The 19,389-nt window shown below is 48.2% G+C and overlaps 1 protein-coding gene across 2 annotated transcripts in view; it reads right to left on the bottom strand.

Moving 5' to 3' along the window:
• Window positions 1-19,389, bottom strand: part of wdr5 (WD repeat domain 5) — a 48,840-nt gene that overhangs the window by 6,333 nt on the left and 23,118 nt on the right. For both annotated transcript variants that reach the window (XM_068012017.1, XM_068012018.1), the window contains 7 exons: window positions 16,818-16,901; window positions 14,879-14,934; window positions 13,868-13,914; window positions 12,893-12,968; window positions 12,167-12,200; window positions 9,137-9,211; window positions 4,065-4,152 (listed from right to left, as the gene is read on the bottom strand). In XM_068012017.1, coding sequence (XP_067868118.1) covers window positions 4,065-4,152; window positions 9,137-9,211; window positions 12,167-12,200; window positions 12,893-12,968; window positions 13,868-13,914; window positions 14,879-14,934; window positions 16,818-16,901 — 460 coding nt within the window. The remainder of the gene's footprint in view (window positions 1-4,064; window positions 4,153-9,136; window positions 9,212-12,166; window positions 12,201-12,892; window positions 12,969-13,867; window positions 13,915-14,878; window positions 14,935-16,817; window positions 16,902-19,389) is intronic.

Genomic DNA, 19,389 nt, shown 5'->3' with positions numbered 1-19,389 from the left:
CTGTGGCTATCCCCCTCTCTAACAGGTATACTGTTCTGGATACTGTTGGGGGGGATGGCCTATCAGGGGAAAACAGCAGCAGCCAGAGCAGTGGCACCACGGCTGGCACTGTTGTTCAGCAGGGAGGGACAAAGTGCAGAACAGCAATAGTTATAGGGGACTCTATAGTCAGGGGCACAGATAGTCGCTTCTGTGGACGTGAAAGAGACTCCAGGATGGTATGTTGCCTCCCTGGTGCCAGGGTCAAGGATGTCTCTGAACGGACAGGGGGCATTCTGAAGGGAGAGGGTGAACAGCCAGAGGTTGTGGTACACATCGGTACCAATGACATAGGCAGGAAGAGTGGTGAGGTCCTGCAGGGAGAGTTTAGGGAGTTAGGTAGTAAGTTAAAAAACAGGACCTCTAGGGTTGTAATCTCTGGATTACTTCCTGTGCCACGTGCCAGTGAGGCTAGAAATAGGAAGATAGTGCAGCTAAACACGTGGCTGAGCAGCTGGTGGAAAAGGGAGGGTTTCAGATATCTGTACCATTGGGATCTCTTCAGGGACAGATGGGACCTGTACAAGAAGGACAGGTTGCATCTAAACTGGAGGGACACAAATATCCTGGCTGCGAGGTTTCTTGGCGTCACTCGGGAGGGTTTAAACTAGTGTGGCAGGGGGGTGGGAACCAGAGCAGCAGGACAGCAAGTGAAATAAATGAGGGGGAACTAGTAAATAAGGCCAGTAAGACTAAGAGGAAGAGCAGGCAGGAAGATGTTGCTGAGCACAGCGGGACTGGTGGTCTGAAGTGCATTTGTTTCAATACGAGAAGTATAACAGGTAAGGCAGATGAACTTAGAGCTTGGATTAGTACTTGGAACTATGATGTTGTTGCTATTGCAGAGACTTGGTTGAGGGAAGGACAGGATTGGCAGCTAAATGTTCCAGGATTTAGAAGCTTCAGGCGGGATAGAGGGGGATGTAAAAGGGGTGGGGGAGTTGCATTACTGGTTAAGGAGAATATCACAGCTGTACTGCGGGAGGACACCTCGGAGGGGTCATGCAGTGAGGCAATATGGGTGGAGCTCAGCAATAGGAAGGGTGCAGTCACGATGTTGGGGGTTTACTACAGGCCTCCCAACAGCTAGCGGGAGGTAGAGGAGCAGATATGTAGACAAATTTTGGAAAGATGTAAAGGTAACAGGATTGTAGTGGTGGGTGATTTTAACTTCCCCTCTATTGACTGGAACTCACTTAGTGCTAGGGGCTTGGATGGGGCAGAATTTGTAAGGAGCATCCAGGAGGGCTTCTTGAAACAATATGTAGATAGTCCAACTAGGGATGGGGCCGTACTGGACCTGGTATTGGGGAATGAGCCCAGCCAGGTGGTCGAAGTTTCAGTAGTGGCGCATTTCGGGAACAGTGACCATAATTCTGTAGGTTTTAAGGTACTTGTGGATAAGGATAAGAGTAGTCCTCGGGTGAAGATGCTAAATTGGGGGAAGGCTAATTATAACAATATTAGGCAGGAACTGAAGAATTTAGATTGGGGGCGGCTGTTTGAGGGTAAATCAACATCTGACATGTGGGAGTCTTTCAAACGTCAGTTGATTAGAATCCAGGACCAGAATGTTCCTGTGAGGAAGAAGGATAAGTTTGGCAAGTTTCGGGAACCTTGGACAACGCGGGATATTGTGAGCCTAGTCAAAAAGAAAAAGGAAGCATTCGTAAGGGCTGGAAGGCTAGGAACAGACAAATCCCTTGAGGAATATAAAGACAGTAGGAAGGAACTTAAACAAAGAGTCAGGAGAATTAAAAGGGGTCATGAAAAGTCATTGGCAAACAGGATTAAGGAAAATCCCAAGGCTTTTTATACGTATATAAAGAGCAAGAGGGTAACCAGGGAAAGGGTTGGCCCACTCAAGGACAGAGAAGGGAATCTATGTGTGGAGCCAGAGGAAATGGACAAGGTACTAAATGAGTACTTTGCATCAGTATTCACCAAAGAGAAGGACTTGGTGGATGATGAGCCGAGGGAAAGGATAATCTCAGTCATCTCATTATCAAAAAGGAGGAGGTGTTGGGTCTCTTGCAAAGCATTAAGGTAGATAACTCCCCAGGACCTGATGGGATCTACCCCAGAATACTGAGGGAGGCAAGGGAAGAAATTGCTGGGGCCTTGACAGAAATCTTTGCATCCTCATTGGCTACAGGTGAGGTCCCAGAGGACTGGAGAATAGCCAATGTTGTTCTTTGTTTAAAAAGGGTAGCTAGGATGATCCAGGAAATTACAGGCCGGTGAGCCTTACGTCAGTGGTAGGGAAACTATTAGAGAGGATTCTTCGGGACAGGATTTACTCCCATTTGGAAACAAACGAACTTATTAGCGAGTGGCAGCATGGTTTTGTGAAGGGGAGGTCGTGTCTCACTAACTTGATTGAGTTTTTTGAGGAAGTGACGAAGATGATTGATGAAGGAAGGGCAGTGGATGTTATCTATATTCTTCTTTGGCCTCCTTGTCTCGGGAGACAATGGGTAAGCGCCTGGAGGTGGTCAGTGGTTTGTGAAGCAGCGCCTGGAGTGGCTATTAAGGCCAATACTAGAGTGACAGACTCTTCCACAGGTGCTGCAGATAAAATTGGTTGTCAGGGCTGTTTCGCAGTTGGCTCTCCCCTTGCGCTTCTGTCTTTTTTCCTGCCAACTGCTAAGTCTCTTCGACCCGCCTTTATGGCTGCCCGCCAGCTCTGGCGATCGCTGGCAACTGACTCCTACGACTTGTGATCAATGTCACAGGACTTCATGTCGCGTTTACAGACGTCTTTAAAGCGGAGACATGGACGGCCAGTGAGTCTGATACCAGTGGTGAGCTCGCTGTACAATGTGTCCTTGGGGACTTCAGTAAAGCCTTTGACAAGGTCCCTCATGGCAGACTGGTACAAAAGGTTAAGTCACACGGAATCAGAGGTGAGCTGGCAAGATGGATACAGAACTGGCTCGGTCATAGAAGACAGAGGGTAGCAGTGGAAGGGTGCTTTTCTGAATGGAGGGATGTGACGAGTGGTGTTCCACAGGGATCAGTGCTGGGACGTTTGCTGTTTGTAGTATATATAAATGATTTGGAGGAAAATGTAGCTGGTCTGATTAGTAAGTTTGCGGACGACACAAAGTATGGTGGAGTTGCGGATAATGATGAGGTTTGTCAGAGGATACAGCAGGATATAGATCGGTTGGAGACTTGGGCGAAGAAATGGCAGATGGAGTTTAACCTGGAGCAGTGTGAGGTAATGCATTTGGGGAGGACAAACAATGCAAGGGAATACACAATAAATGGTAGGATAGTGAAATGAGTAGAGGATCAGGGGAACCCTGGAGTGTATGTCTACAGATCCTGAAGACAGCAGGACAGGTAGATAAAGGCGGTTAAGGAGATGTCCAGGATGCTTTCCATTATTGCCCAGGGAGGTTATGGTAGAACTGTATAAAACAATAGTTAGACCACAGCTAGAGTACTGCATACAATTCTGGTCACTGTATTATGGGAAGGATGTGATCACATTAGAGATAGCACAGCAGAGATTAGTAAAGATGCGGCCAGGGCTGGAGAATTTCAGCTATGAGGAAAGATTGGAGAGGCTGAGGTTGTTTTCTTTGGAACAGAGGAGGCTGAGAGGAGATTTAATTGAGGTGTATATAATTATGAGTGGCCTAGATAGAGTGGACAGGAAGGACCTATTTCCATTAAAAGATCAATAACCAGGGGCACAGACATAAAGTAATCAGTGGAAGGATGAAAGGGGAGTAAGGAGTCCTTTTTTTCACCCAGAGTATGGTGGGGTCTGGAACTCACTGCTTGAAAGGGTGGCAGTGACAGAAACCCTCATCGCATTGGAAAAGTACTTGGATATGAATTTGAGGTGCCGTAACCTACAGGGCTTATAGTCCGAGAGCTGGAAGGTGGGGTTAGACTGGATAGCTCTTTTTCAGCCAGCACAGACACGATGGGCAATAAATCTTTGTATGTTGTAGCCCTAATGTGCTCGATCCCACATGTGCTGCGTATAGGCAGGGGCCTCGGTTGCTCACCTGTGTGTCCCTGTAATTTCTGCACTATTTCCTTCGTCTGGAGGTTCCAGATATACACAAAATTATCCTCAGATCCTGAAACAATCCACTTCAAAAAGAAAAATCACAATTATTAATCACAAAAAGCAAACATTATTATACAATTTAAAGCACAGAAATAGGCCATTTGGCACAACTACTCCTTACTGGTGTTTCTGCTCCACACGAGCCTCCTCCCACTCCCTCTCCATCTCACCCTATCACCATATCCTTCTATTCCTTTCTCCCTCATGTGTTTGTCCAGCTTCCCCTTAAATGTATCGATACTATTCACCTCAACCACTCCCTGTGGGAGCGAGTTCCACATTCTCACCACTCTCTGGGGAAAGAAGTTTCTCCTGAATTCCCAAATGGATTTATTGGTGACTATCTTATATTTATGGCCCCTAGTTCTGGTATCCCACAAAAGTAGAAACATCTTCTCTATGCCTACCCTATCAAACTCCTTCATAATTTTAAAGACCTCGATCAGGTCACCCCCTCAGCCTTCTTTCTCTCTTCTACAGAATAAGCCCCCAGCCTGTTCAGTCTTTTGATAGGTATAATCTCCCAGTTCTGGTACAACCCTTGCAAATCTGTCTCCAGTGCCTCTATATCCATTTTGTAATATGAAAATCAAAACTGTGCACAGTTAAGTGTGGTTAAACGTACACAGATGAACTTGTAACCTAAAATATCTCACTCAGATCACATCTGGCAGTGCTGAGATTAATACTGGGAATATAGTCCCCGCACCCTCGGAGCGCTACAAACCTACAGGGAAAGAGGCCCCATCCCTGATCTGTGCCATGTTCGCGCAGCGGGCTAACCTATAAATGCCCTCAGGGTTCCTGCGCCCGCAACCCCATCACTAGCCAGTAACCCCTGCTAGAAATTGACAAGGTTGGTCCACTGTACTGCTCTCCACAGTTCAATAACTCACCATAACTCATGCAAGAAGAATGATGACTTGGGGAAGAGGCACGCAAGGGAGGCTGGATCACAGATACCAGCAGCCAGCCAACAGCTTCAGGAGAGGAGGGGCAAATGTGGAACGCCATTACCCTGTAGCCCCGTAATGAAATCGGAGTGACAGGGAACCCCATTACCCTGCAACCCCGTAATGAAATCGGAGTAACAGGGAACCCCATTACCCTGTAACCCCGTAATGAAATCGGAGTGACAGGGAACCCCATTACCCTGCAACCCTGTAATGAAATTGGAGTGACAGGGAACTCCATTACCCTCAACCCTCTAACGAAATCAGAGTGACAGGGAACTCCATTACCCGCATCCCTGTAATGAAATCAGAGTGACAGGGAACTCCATTACCCTCAACTCTGTAATGAAATCAGAGTGACAGGGAACTCCATTACCCTCAACCCTGTAATGAAATCAGAGTGACAGGGAACTCCATTACCCTCAACCCTCTAATGAAATCAGAGTGACAGGGAACCCCATTACCCTCAACCCTGTAATGAAATCAGAGTGGCAGGGAACCCCATTACCCTGCAACCCCATAATTAAATCAGAGTGACAGGGAACCCCATTACCCAGCAACCCCGTAATTAAATCAGAGTGACAGGGAACCCCATTACCCTCAACCCTGTAATGAAATCAGAGTGACAGGGAACCCCATTACCCTGCAACCTCATAATGAAATCGGAGTGACAGGGAACCCCATTACCCTGCAGTACTGTAATGAAATCGGAGTGACAGGGAACCCCATTACCCTGCAGTACTGTAATGAAATCAGAGTGACAGGGAACCCCATTACCCTCAACCCTGTAATGAAATCGGAGTGACAGGGAGCCCCATTACCCTGCAACCCCATAATGAAATCGGAGTAACAGGGAACCCCATTACCCTGCAGTACTGTAATGAAATCAGAGTGACAGGGAACCCCATTACCCTGCAGTACTGTAATGAAATCAGAGTGACAGGGAACCCCATTACCCACAACCCTGTAATGAAATCAGAGTGACAGGGAACCCCATTACCCTCAACCCTGTAATGAAATTGGAGTGACAGGGAACTCCATTACCCTCACCCCTGTAATGAAATCAGTGTGACAGGGAACCCCATTACCCTCAACCCTGTAATGAAATCGGAGTGACAGGGAACCCCATTACCCTTCACCCTGTAATGAAATTGGAGTGACAGTGAACCCCATTACCCTCAACCCTGTAATGAAATCGGAGTGACAGGGAACCCCATTACCCTGCACCCTGTAATGAAATTGGAGTGACAGTGAACCCCATTACCCTCAACCCTGTAATGAAATCGGAGTGACAGGGAACCCCATTACCCTCAACCCTGTAATGAAATCAGAGTGACAGGGAACTCCATTAACCTCAACCTTGTAATGAAATCAGAGTGACAGGGAACCCCATTACCCTGCAACCAGTAATGAAATTGGAGTGACAGGGAACTCCATTACCCTCAACCCTGTAATGAAATTAGAATGACAGGGAACCCCATTACCCTCAACCCTGCAATGAAATCAGAGTGGCAGGGAACCCCATTACACTGCAACCCCATAATTAAATCAGAGTGACAGGGAACCCCATTACCCAGCAACCCCGTAATTAAATCAGAGTGACAGGGAACCCCAATACCCGCAACCACGTAATGAAATCGGAGTGACAGGGAACCCCATTACCCTCAACCCTGTAATGAAATCAGAGTGACAGGGAACCCCATTACCCTGCAACCTCATAATGAAATCGGAGTGACAGGGAACCCCATTACCCTGCAGTACTGTAATGAAATCGGAGTGACAGGGAACCCCATTACCCTGCAGTACTGTAATGAAATAAGAGTGACAGGGAACCCCATTACCCTCAACCCTGTAATGAAATCGGAGTGACAGGGAGCCCCATTACCCTGCAACCCCATAATGAAATCGGAGTGACAGGGAACCCCATTACCCTGCAGTACTGTAATGAAATCAGAGTGACAGGGAACCCCATTACCCACAACCCTGTACTGAAATCAGAGTGACAGGGAACCCCATTACCCTCAACCCTGTAATGAAATTGGAGTGACAGGGAACTCCATTACCCTCACCCCTGTAATGAAATCAGTGTGACAGGGAACCCCATTACCCTCAACCCTGTAATGAAATCGGAGTGACAGGGAACCCCATTACCCTTCACCCTGTAATGAAATTGGAGTGACAGTGAACCCCAATACCCTGAACCCTGTAATGAAATCGGAGTGACAGGGAGCCCCATTACCCTGCACCCTGTAATGAAATTGGAGTGACAGTGAACCCCATGACCCTCAACCCTGTAATGAAATCGGAGTGACAGGGAACCCCATTACCCTGCACTCTGAAATGAAATTGGAGTGACAGTGAACCCCATTACCCTGCACTCTGAAATGAAATCAGAGTGACAGGGAACCCCGTTACCCTCAACCCTGTAATGAAATCGGAGTGACAGGGAGCCCCATTACCCTCAACCCTGTAATGAAATCGGAGTGACAGGGAGCCCCATTACCCTCAACCCTGTAATGAAATCGGAGTGACAGGGAGCCCCATTACCCTGCAACCCCATAATGAAATCGGAGTGATAGGGAACCCCATTACCCTGCAGTACTGTAATGAAATCAGAGTGACAGGGAGCCCCATTACCCTCAACCCCATAATGAAATCGGAGTGGCAGGGAGCCCCATTACCCTGCAACCCCGTAATTAAATTGAAGTGACAGGGAACCCCATTACCCTCAACTCTGTAATGAAATCAGAGTGACAGGGAACCCCATTACCCTCAACCCTGTAATGAAATAAGAGTGACAGGGAACTCCATTACCCTCAACTCTGTATTGAAATCAGAGTGACAGGGAACTCCATTACCCTGCAACCCCGTAATGAAATCAGAGTGACAGGGAACCCCATTACCCTGCAACCCCGTAATGAAATCAGAGTGACAGGGAACCCCATTACCCTGCAACCCCGTAATGAAATCAGAGTGACAGGGAACCCCAGTACCCTCAACTCTGTAATGAAATAAGAGTGACAGGGAACTCCATTACCCTCAACTCTGTAATGAAATCAGAGTGACAGGGAACCCCATTACCCTGCAACCCCGTAATGAAATCAGAGTGACAGGGAACCCCATTACCCTGCAACCCCGTAATGAAATCAAAGTGACAGGGAACCCCTTTACCCTGCAACCCCGTAATGAAATCAGAGTGACAGGGAACTCCATTACCCTCAACTCTGTAATGAAATCAGAGTGACAGGGAACTCCATTACCCTGCAACCCCGTAATGAAATCAGAGTGACAGGGAACTCCATTACCCTGCAACCCCGTAATGAAATCAGAGTGACAGGGAACCCCATTACCCACAACCCCGTAATGAAATCAGAGTGACAGGGAACCCCATTACCCTGCAACCCCGTTTTGAAATCAGAGTGACAGGGAACCCCATTACCCTGCAACCCCGTAATGAAATCGGAGTGACAGGGAACTCCATTACCCTCAACTCGGTAATGAAATCAGAGTGACAGGGAACTCCATTACCCGCAACCCTGTAATGAAATCTGAGTGACAGGGAACCCCATTACCCTGCAACCCCGTAATGAAATCAGAGTGACAGGGAACTCCATTACCCTGCAACCCCGTAATGAAATTGGAGTGACAGGGAACCCCATTACCCGCAACACCGTAATTAAATTGGTGTGACAGGGAACTCCATTACCCACAACCCTGTAATGAAATCAGAGTGACAGGGAACCCCATAACCTGCAGTCCCGTAATGAAATTGGAGTGACAGGGAACCCCATTACCCTCAACCCCATAATGAAATTGGATTGACAGGGAACCCCATTACCTGCAGTCCCTTAATGAAATTGGAGTGACAGGGAACCCCATTACCTGCAGTCCCGTAATGAAATTGGAGTGACAGGGAACTCCATTACCCACAACCCTGTAATGAAATCAGAGTGACAGGGAACCCCATTACCCTGCAACCCCGTAATGAAATCAGAGTGACAGGGAACCCCATTACCCTGCAGTCCTGTAATGAAAGACGAACTGTTGGTCTTACCTTGCCACCAGTAACAGAGAAGTTGGCGAATATGCAGTACTTCTCGTTTTTGTGCCCTGTGTAGGTCTTTAAACACTGAAACACACACAGTGAGGGTCAGAAACTCATCCGAGCCAAGCATTGATGCACACCATCAGCAAACAACATTAGCTAAAGCACTTGGGGAAATATACAGGCAAATTACCAACCATTTCATTGGACATGAAGATGGTGCAGGTAAAATATTTAAATATGAAATCCCTCACTAAGTCTGACTCTGGCAATTCTGCATCTCTTTGATACAGGCCCACAGGTCTGTTTGTTGCTGGCATAGCAACTAATGCCCTGACTGCCTGAGTCTCGGGGAAGGAGCACATGTCGGCTCACATTTTCAAACGGTATTTTTTTTTAATTGGTAGGTGGCTCCTCCTTCTGGCCTACTTGCAAAATGTATTTTCACTGAATTAAACAGCCCAGAAGGAGGCCATTCAGCCCTTCGTACCTGCGCCAGCTCTTTGAAAGAGCTCTCCAATTAATCCAACTCGCCTGCTCTTTCCTCGTAACCCTGAAAATTTCTCTCTTTCAAGTATTTATCCACTAAATCTGCTTCCACCAACCACCCTTTCAGGCAGAACATTCCAGATCACAACAACTCACTGAGCTTTAAAAAAAAAATTCACATTTTTGTAGCGTCAGGTACTAAGTTCCACTGTCCGCACAGGTCTCAGGTTCCAGCTGAATGAGTTGATCAAAGACAAAGGCAACAATTCGGGATATAATTGGACTCATCACTGTTGGATAGGGAAATAAAATTAGACACTTTCTTTCAGGCCTGCTCAAACGTGCGCCTGACTGAGGTTCAGCAGGACGTAGAGCAGGTTGAGTCATGATACCCGAACTGCATGCAGACATTCATTACGAAGGTCAAACGTGAAGAACGCCCATCTGAGTCAAACATTACAGGGCACCTGTACCCAGTGAGAGTCAGTGTGTGTGGAACCCGTACCCCAGTGAGAGTCACTGCGTGTGGAACCCGTACCCCAGAGAGACTCACTGCGTGTGGAACCCGTACCCCAGTGAGATTCACTGCGTGTGGAACCCGTACCCCAGTGAGAGTCACTGCGTGTGGAACCCGTACCCCAGTGAGAGTCACTGCGTGTGGAACCCGTACCCAAGTGAGAGTCAGTGTGTGTGCAATTGTACCCCAGTGAGAGTCAGTGTGCGTGGAACCCGTATCCCAGTGAGAGTCAGTGTGTGTGGAATTGTACCCTAGTGAGAGTCAGTGTGCGTGGAACCCGTACCCCAGTGAGAGTCAATGTGTGTGGAATTGTACCCTAGTGAGAGTCAGTGTGCGTGGAACCCGTACCCCAATGAGAGTCAGTGCATGTGGGACCAGTACCCCAGCGAGAGTCAGTGTGTGTGGAACCCATACCCCAATGAGAGGCAGTGCGTGTGGAACCCCGACCCCAGTGAGAGTCCGTGTGTGTGGGACCCGTACCCAAGTGAGACTCATTGCGTGTGGAACCCGTACCCCATTGAGACTCACTGCGTGTGGAACCCGTACGCCAGTGAGAGTCAGTGCGTGTGGAACCCCTACCCCAGTGAGAGTCAGTGTGTGTGGAATTGTACCCTTGTGCGAGTCAGTGTGTGTGAACCCATACCCCAGTGAGAGTCAGTGTGTGTGTACCCGTACCCCAGTGAGAGTCAGTGCGTGTGGGACCAGTACCCCAGCGAGAGTCAGTGCATGTGGGACCAGTACCCCAGCGAGAGTCAGTGTGTGTGGAACCCATACCCCAATGAGAGGCAGTGCGTGTGGAACCCCTACCCCAGTGAGAGTCCGTGTGTGTGGGACCCGTACCCAAGTGAGACTCATTGCGTGTGGAACCCGTACCCCATTGAGACTCACTGCGTGTGGAACCCGTACGCCAGTGAGAGTCAGTGTGTGTGGAACCCGTACCCCATTGAGACTCACTGTGTGTGGAACCCGTACCCCAGTGAGAGTCAGTGTGTGTGGAACCCGTACCCCAGTGAGAGTCAGTGTGTGTGGGACCCGTACCCCAGTGAGAGTCAGTATGCATGAAACCCGTATCCCAGTGAGAGTCAGTGTGTGTGGGACCCGTACCCCAGTGAGAGTCAGTACGCATGAAACCCGTATCCCAGTGAGAGTCAGTGTGTGTGGAATTGTACCCTAGTGAGAGTCAGTGTGTGTGGAACCCGTACCCCAGTGAGAGTCAGTGTGTGTGAACCCGTATCCCAGTGAGAGTCAGTGTGTGTGGGACCCGTACCCCAGTGAGAGTCAGTATGCATGAAACCCGTACCCCAGTGAGAGTCAGTGTGTGTGGGACCCGTACCCCAGTGAGAGTCAGTACGCATGAAACCCGTATCCCAGTGAGAGTCAGTGTGTGTGGGACCCGTATCCCAGTGAGAGTCAGTGTGTGTGGGACCCGTATCCCAGTGAGAGTCAGTGTGTGTGGAACCCGTACCCCAGTGAGAGTCAGTGTGTGTGGAATTGTACCCTAGTGAGAGTCAGTGTGTGTGGAACCCGTACCCCAGTGAGAGTCAGTGTGTGTGAACCCGTATCCCAGTGAGAGTCAGTGTGTGTGGGACCCGTACCCCAGTGAGAGTCAGTGTGTGTGACACCCGTACCCCAGTGAGAGTCAGTGTGTGTGCACCCATACCCCAGTGAGAGTCAGTGCGTGTGGGACCAGTACCCCAGCGAGAGTCAGTGTGTGTGGAACCCGTACCCCAGTGAGAGTCAGTGTGTGTGGGACCCGTACCCCAGTGAGAGTCAGTGTGTGTGGGACCCGTACCCCAGTGAGAGTCAGTGTGTGTGGAACCCGTACCCCAGTGAGAGTCAGTGTGTGTGGGACCCGTACCCCAGTGAGAGTCAGTGTGTGTGGGACCCATACCCCAATGAGAGTCAGTGCGTGTGGAACCCCTACCCCAGTGAGAGTCAGTGTGTGTGGGACCCGTACCCCAGTGAGAATCAGTGCCTTCAACTGTGGAAGGAAAAGGATTCAAAATAAAATCCATCAGACTTGCAACACGTACCTTTCCTTTACTGTAGTCCCAAAGTTTCAGAGTGCTGGAAAATAGAGAAATATTTGTGTTAGTAAATAAAATTCAAGATTTGTCCAAGTTAGGTCACAGCTGCTCCTGCCCCAGACCGGAGCAGCTCGCTCCCCTTCCCTGACCCAGCTTACCTCACCAGAAAATCTACAGCATGGGAAAAGGAACATCTTTGTCACAATAGGTTCAAGTGAATCCCAGGAGATCACACCACACTACCCCACTCCAGCACAGGGACTCTCAATACCAAGTATGCCGTCCAGCTGAGGGGTCGTTTCACCATCCCAAACCACTTTCTGCTGTAATTCTAACGTGTGGTCAGGCTCGGTGTTACACAGCTACTGCGATTAAATCATGGGAAAGGGCAGTGACATGGGGCGAGAGGAAGGGGAAGGCGTGACCATGGGATGGGGGTGGGGAAAACGCCAGGCAAGGGGGGTGGGAACCCTGGGCAATACCAGGCAAGGAGGGGTCAGCCCTGGGCAAGAGGGTCAGTTTACACACCCATTCTGATCTCCTGCGCAGAATCAGATTTCCTACTCTCTGAGTGAGGAGGGTGTGGGATGGGAGATTAGAAACAGCCAGCAGACAGAGAGATTCCAGGTTTGGGAAGAACGTTTTCTCTCACACCAGTCAGGAGGTGGAGTTTTGGATCACGAGACACCAAGGCTGCGATCAGTGAACAAGCAGTTGGTAGGAGCTCCTTACTTGTCAAGTGTTGCTGCCAGAATGTATTTCCCGTTTGGGGAGAATTTCACGAAGGACACAGGAGGATTATCATCATCTGTTGAGAGAAACACAGTCAATGTGGAGTTGAGACTGCCCACTGGCCCTGAGGCTGCACAGAGGGCTGAACTGGACCAGCAACAGCCCCCAGGGAACATGAATAAACAGTAAATTTTCAGCACTGTGCATGCAGATGGATCTGTTTGGCCTGGGTCCTTGGTTAATGATAGTCACATCCAGTGTGGATCTAAGCCCTGTAGACTGGGAAATTTCCAGACATTCCTCCTTGGTCTGTGCAGATCTCAGTCAGAGCAGGGTTCCTGCTCCTGATCACTGTCCAGTGACCTCTGTGTGAGAGAGAGGAAAATCAGCCTGGGTTCCTGCTCCTGATCACTGTCGAGTGACCCCTGAGTTAGAGAGGAGAAAATCAGCCAGGGTTCCTGCTCCTGATCACTGTCCAGTGACCTCTGGGTTAGAGAGGAGAAAATCAGCCCGGGTTCCTGCTCCTGATCACTGTCGAGTGACCCCTGAGTTAGAGAGAGAGGAGAAAATCAGCCAGGGTTCCTGCTCCTGATCACTGTCCACTGACCCTTGGGTTAGAGAGAGAGGAGAAAGTCAGCCAGGGTTCTTGCTCCTGATCACTGCTGGAAAATATGTGGACAGAATCAGGCAAAACCAAGATACCTGCCATAGGTGAATAGCTTGCCAACCCACACTATCTTGTCTCACTTACAATGATTGGCCACAAGTGGAAATATACCAGGGACAGGGAGAATCAGCTGTGAGGCTAGGCCAGCATTTTATATTTTAGTTTACCGAGTGCAACAGTGCGGCTGGATACAAATGAACACAGTCGACATCTCGGCAGTCAGAGTGCAGGGCCAGACTTGCACTGTTCCCCTGCTGCCGCATCCCTCCAGTTCACCAGCCCACGCCCAGGACCTCAGGATCACTTACCGATCAATGTTTTAAGGCATTGGCCCGATGCAGTGTCCCAAATTCGGCTGCAAGAACAGAAAAAAACGCTGTTTAAAAAGGATCTGTGCCCAAAACAGCTTTCCTCTTTCAGATGCCAACCAACACCTTGTGCTTTTGGCCATTCAACTGAGGGATTTCAGTTATGTGGACAAACTGGAGAAGCCATAGAGCAGAATAGGATAAGGGGAGATTTAATAGAGGTGGTCAAAATTCAAAAGGGAATTTAATCAAATTAATAAGGAGTAACTGTGTCCACTAGCAGGAGGATTAGTAATCAGAGAACACAGATTTAAGATAATTGGTAGAAGACCCAGGAGAGGTGAGAAGAATTTTTTTCAAAGTGAGTTGTTGTGATCTGGAATGCGCTGCCTGAAAGGGCGGTGGAAGCAGATTCAATAATAACTTTCAAATGGGAATTGGAGAAATACTTGAAGAGGAAGAGTTTGGAGGGTTGTGGGGAAAGAGCAGGGTGAGTGGGACTAATTGGATAGATCTTTCAAAGAGCTGGCACAGACATGATGGGCCAAATGGCTTCCTTCTGTGCTCTAAGATTTTCTGCTAAAGTTCTTTTAAATTAGGAAGTTGGCTGTTCTGCAAAACACACAAGCTACAATCAGAGGCTTCAATACTGAGACTCAGAACTAAGGAAGCTCCCCAACCTGGAGCAGCCAGGGAGAGGCACAGCATGCTGCCTTGTTTACACACTCCGTTCAGGATGACAGCAACAGAGTTTCAAACACCCGCTGCTGGTGCTAGAGAGATATCTCCACCCAGGTTTGTCGTATTATTCGTAAATTACAACAGTGACTATGCTTCAAAACTGCTCTATTGACTGTAAAATGCTTTGGGATGTCCCAGGGTTATGGAAGGTGCTACAGAAATTTGATTCTTCCCTCCTTATTGTGGCCAATATTGCAGGAATTTAAATGCAAGTGAATAAACATGGAGCAAAATTCACAAAGTAACTGCTGCAATCCAAGTAACACTTACCACAGCCCATCGTAACTACTGGAGACAATGAGGGATCCATCTCTGTTAAAATGTACCTGGGAGGACGAATTCAATACGAGACCCATCATATAAACAGCCAAGGCAGCATCTCAGTGCAACACAAACCTCCACAAGATGGCAGTATTGCACAATGACACCAATTCCCTCCAAAAGTGACCAACATTTTATAAAATAAACCCATGCACGGGGGTTATAAATAACAACAAATGATAACCACTATTGTTATATATAGGGGCATAGACTCCAAGGGTGAAGTTATGATTTGGTACCTTTGTTCATCCATAGTCAGAGACTGCATGCAGTTTGGACAGCCTATTATAAAAACCATAGAGAGCAGAGTGTGATTCAGCAGGAAAATGCCAGGAATGGGAGACTGCAGTTGAGTGTTGAAATACTGGGACTGTTTACACTGCAGCAGAGAAGGCTAACAAGAGATTGAATGTTGGTTATTCAATTTATGTGAAGAGCTGTGATCAGGTGAACGGGGAAAGATTATTCCTTCTGACTGGGGAGTCAGTGTCAAGGGATCAATTTAAAGGTCCTCAGAGTGGTGGGTGGGATTAGGAGACATTTCACACAGAAGGTTGCGGGAGCGTAGAATACTTCATTGCAGGCAGCGACAATTGCATCCTTTAAAGGAAAATTGGATAAATATTTGCTGTAGAGAAAGATACAGGGCTATGGGATGAGAGCGAGGCAGTGGGGTTGAGACAGGGCTATGGGTTTGGGATTGAGACAGGGCGAATTTTTTTTTTAAATATTCATTCATGGGATGAGGGCATCGCTGGCCAGGCCAGCATTTATTGCCCATCCCTAATTGCCCTTAAGAAGGTGGCGGTGAGCTGCCTGCTTGAACCGCTGCAGTCCACGTGGGGTAGATACACCCACTGTGCTGTTAGAAAGGGAGTTCCAGGATTTTGACCCAGCGACAGTGAAGGAACGGCGATATAGTTCCAAGTCAGGATGGTGTGTGACTTGGAGGGGAACTTGCAGGTGGTGATGTTCCCATGCATCTGCTGCTCTTGTCCTTCGAGGTTGTAGAGGTCGCGGGTTTGGAAGGTGCTGTCTAAGGAGCCTTGGTGCATTACTGCAGTGCATCTTGTAGATGGTACACACTGCTGCCACTGTGCATCGGCGGTGGAGGGAGTGAATGTTTGTAGATGGGGTGCCAATCTAGCGGACTGCTTTGTCCTGGATGGTGTCGAGTTTCTTGAGTGTTGTTGGAGCTGCACCCATCCAGGCAAATGGAGAGTATTCCATCACACTCCTGACTTGTGCCTTGTCGATGCTGGACAGGCTTTGGGGAGTCAGGAGGTGAGTAGGGTAGATGCTGTATGACAGGGTAGATGCTGAGAGGATGTTTCCCCTCATGGGGGAATCTAGAACTTGGGGGCACATTTCCAAATAAGGGATTTCCCTTTTAAGATGGAGATGGGGAGGAATTTCTTCTCTTAGAGGCTCGGTAATCTTTGGAATTCTCTACCCGGGAAAGCAGTGGAGGCTGGGTCATTGAATATATTCAAGGTTGAGTTAGACAGATTTTTCATTGACAAGAGAGTCAAGGATTATGGGGGGAGCAGCAGGAAAGTGGAGTTAAGGCCACAATTGGATCAGTCATGATCTTATTGAATGGTGGAGCAGGCTGGAGGTGCCGAATGGCCGACTCCTGTTCCTAATTCTTATGTTCTTAGGGGTTGGTGAGTGAGGAGGGTCCGGGGAGCGAGGTGGGGCCGAGTTTGGGATTGAGGTGGGGATATAACCTTTTGCACTGTAAACTTCTCTGGTTCAAAGTAATACTGGATTCACAAAGTGCTGCCACTGGCTCAGGAATAATGTATAATACAAATCAAAAGCTCAAACATTTCCCAGTCTGTGCTTCCTCTGTAAGAGAAATGTCCTGCCAGATACCAACACTTACAGCAGATACAGGGTCAGAATGAGCTGGTAGCGTCTTCAGGCACTTCCCTGTCTTTACATCCCAGATCCTTACGCTCTCATCAAACTGTTAGAAACAAAATAGTGAAATCTAAAATCAATCAAGTTTGCAAACTAAGCATCAAAGAAGCCCAGACACTTTGCAATTCAGCTACACTGAGACATAGTACCTACAACTAGTGGTTATAGAGTAACTCAACACAGTAAAGCTACCAGGGGCACTCAGGAGCTTTAAGGTGGTTGGGAGGAGTAGGAAAAACATGATAAAAATAGACAAAGAGCAAAGTCAACAAACTCCTTCATTCTTTTTTCATCGCTAATCTGAAAACAAACAGGCTTCTTTAAAAAGCAGACCATGTATATTCCACAGCATGACCCTGGGCTTAACTGCTGTCTTGACCCTGCCAATGGGAACAACTGTACTTTGGTTTCAGGTGGAAGCTCTGAACTCAGTGGAGAGCACTCTTGCCTCAATCAGAAGATCATGCGCTCATGCCCCACTCCAGAGATTTGAGCACATCATCCAGGTCAACACACCTAAGGGAACGCTGCACTGTAAGATCATCAAAGAATTACAGCACAGAAGGAGGCCATTCGGCCTGTCATATCCGTGACGGCTCCCTGCAAATTTTTTCTCTTCAGATATTTATCCAATTCCCTTTTGAAAGCCACGATGAATCTGCCTGCACCACACACTCAGGCAGTGCATTCCATATCCTAACCACTCGCTGTGTAAAAAAGCTTTTCCTCATGTCACCTTTGCTTCTTTTGCCAAACACCTTAAATCAGTGTCCTCTGGTTCTCGACCCTTCCGCCAATGGGAACTGTTTCTCTCTATCTACTCTGTCCAGAACCCTCATGATTTTGAACACCTCTATCAAATCTCCTCTCAACCTTCTCTTGTCTAAGAACAGCCCCAGCTTTGCCAAATAATCCTCATATCTGAAGTCTCTTATCCCTGGAACCATTCTCTTAAATCCTCTCTAATGTCTTGACATTCTTCCTAAAGTGTGGTGCCCGGAATTGGACACAATACTCCAGCTGAGGTGGAATCAATGTTCCATAAAGGTTCACCATAACTTCCTTGCTTTTGCACTCTATGCCTCTATTTATAAAATCCAGAATCCCGTATGCCTTTTTAACCGCTTTCTCAAGCTGCCATGCCACCTTCAACGATTAATGTGCACATATACCCAACCCAGGTCCCTCTGCTCCTGCACCCTCCTTTAGAATTGCACCTATTATTTTATATTGCCTCTCCTCGTTCTTCCTACCAAAATGAATCACTTCACACTTGTGTTAAATTTCATCTGCCACTTGTCTGCCCATTCTGCCATCCTATCGGTATCCTCTTGAAGACCATCATGATCCTCCTCACAGTTCTCAACACTTTCAAGTTTAGTTGTGCTGTCTTTTGCATGTGATGTTAAACCGAGGTCCCTCTGCCCTCATGATTCAGGGAACTACAGGAGGAGCAGGACTGGAGGAGGATACTGGGATAGGGAGGGATGAAGCCAGGAATGGATTTAAAAACAAGGATGAGAATTTTAACATCAAGGCGTTGCCAGGCTGGAAGCCAGTGTTTTTTTTTATTCATTCATGGGATGTGGGCTTCACTGGCCAGGCCAGCATTTATTGCCCATCCCTAATTCCCTTGAGGTGGTGGTGGTGAGCTGCCTTCTTGAACCGCTGCGGTCCATGTGGGGTAGATACACCCACAGTGCTGTTAGGAAGGGAGTTCCAGGATTTTGACCCAGCGACAGTGAAGGAACAGCGATATAGTTCCAAGTCAGGATGGTGTGTGACTTGGAGGGGAACTTGCAGGTGGTGGTGTTCCCATGTATTTGCTGCCCTTGTCCTTCGAGTTGATGGAGGTTGTGGGTTTGGAAGGTGCTGTCTGAGGAGCCTTGGTGCGCTGCTGCAGCGCATCTTGTAGATGGTACACACTGCTGCCACTGTGCATCGGTGGTGGAGGGAGTGAATGTTTGTAGATAGGGTGCCAATCAAGCAGACTGCTTTGTCATGGATGGTGTCGAGCTTCTTGAGTGTTGTTGGAGCTGCACCCATCCAGGCAAGTGGACAGTATTCCATCACACTCCTGACTTGTGCCTTGTAGATGGTAGACAGGCTTTGGGGAGTCAGGAGGTGAGTTACTGGCCACAAGATTCCTAGCCTGTAGCCACGGTATATATATGGCTACTCCAGTTCAGTTTCTGGTCAATGGTAGCCCCTAGGATGTTGATAGTGGGGGATTCAGCGATGGTAATGCCATTGAATGTCAAGGGGAGATGGTTAGATTCTCTCTTGTTGAAGATAGTCATTGCCTGGCACTTGTGTGGCACGAATGTTACTTGCCACTTATCAGCCCAAGCCTGGATATTGTCCAGGTCTTGCTACATTTCTACACGGACTGCTTCAGTATCTGAGGAGTCACGAATGGTACTGAACTTTGTGCAATCATCAGCGAACATCCCCACTTCTGACTTTATGATTGAATGAAGGTCATTGACGAAGCAGCTGAAGATGGTTGGGCCTAGGACACTACCCTGAGGAAC

This window comes from Heterodontus francisci, chromosome 32 (assembly GCF_036365525.1).
Source record: "Heterodontus francisci isolate sHetFra1 chromosome 32, sHetFra1.hap1, whole genome shotgun sequence".
In the NCBI taxonomy this organism is placed as follows: Eukaryota; Metazoa; Chordata; class Chondrichthyes; order Heterodontiformes; family Heterodontidae; genus Heterodontus; species Heterodontus francisci.
The sequence above is the reverse complement of the archived record's forward strand: the minus strand, read 5'-3'. Positions and strand labels throughout refer to the sequence as shown.